Source organism: Pyrgilauda ruficollis, unplaced genomic scaffold, assembly GCF_017590135.1.
Source record: "Pyrgilauda ruficollis isolate IOZ18807 unplaced genomic scaffold, ASM1759013v1 scaffold410, whole genome shotgun sequence".
Classification (NCBI taxonomy): Eukaryota; Metazoa; Chordata; class Aves; order Passeriformes; family Passeridae; genus Pyrgilauda; species Pyrgilauda ruficollis.
In genome coordinates this window covers 7152-7920 of record NW_024525602.1, presented here as the reverse complement: position 1 = coordinate 7920, position 769 = coordinate 7152, and the positions used below count along the sequence as shown (strand labels likewise).

The following is a 769-nucleotide window of genomic DNA, read 5'->3' as shown; positions in this document are numbered from 1 at the left end:
TTCTGCTCTGGTGCTGACAACCAGGTGAGCCTCAAGCCCCTGACCCTCCTGATCCTGCACCCCTGGCCCCTCTCTTCCAGCATGCTCAGCACCAGCCTCAGCAACCCTCACACCTCCCCACAGCCCCACAACAGCCTCCACACTTCATCATCCCACTTACTCCCACACCCCTGCCCTGCCTCACCCTTTTCTTTTCCAGGCACCCTCCACACCACACCCATGGCCTGCAACAACATCTGCCGACCCTGCGGACCCACCCCACTGGCCAACAGCTGCAACGAGCCCTGTGCCCTGCAATGCCAGGATTCCCGCGTCATCATCGACCCTGCCCCTGTGCTGGTCACCCTGCCAGGACCCATCATGACCTCCTTCCCCCAGAGCACCGCCGTCGGATCCACCTCCTCCGCTGCTCTGGGCACTGAGCTCAGTGCCCAGGGACAGCCCATCTCTGGTGGATTTGGCTTTGGCCTTGGCTACGGCCATGGATTTGGATACGGGCTGGGCTGCCATGGCAGAAGCGGCTGCTACACCTGCTAAAGGCACCACTTTGGGGTTCTGGCACCAGCTCCTGCCAGCAAAGCCCCTCAGCTGATGGTCTTCCTACTTGCAATTCACACTGGATCACTTCTGCTTCTTTCTCCCGCCTTTTAATTCTTTTGCCTCAATAAAGTTTTCCTGCATCAGAGCCTGACATGTCTCCTCATCTTTGTAAATTTCAGTTGTCTCAGATCCTCACCTCACACAGTGTCAGACAAAGCATTGGGGTGAA

General features: G+C 57.9%; 1 protein-coding gene across 1 annotated transcript; it reads left to right on the top strand.

Annotated features, from left to right (window-relative positions):
* The first annotated feature begins 219 nt into the window (after window positions 1-219).
* On the top strand, window positions 220-537 carry LOC121359101 (feather beta keratin-like). The gene has a single exon (XM_041477813.1). The coding sequence runs from the start codon at window positions 220-222 to the stop codon at window positions 535-537; it is 318 nt and encodes a 105-aa protein (XP_041333747.1).
* The last annotated feature ends 232 nt before the right edge of the window (window positions 538-769 follow it).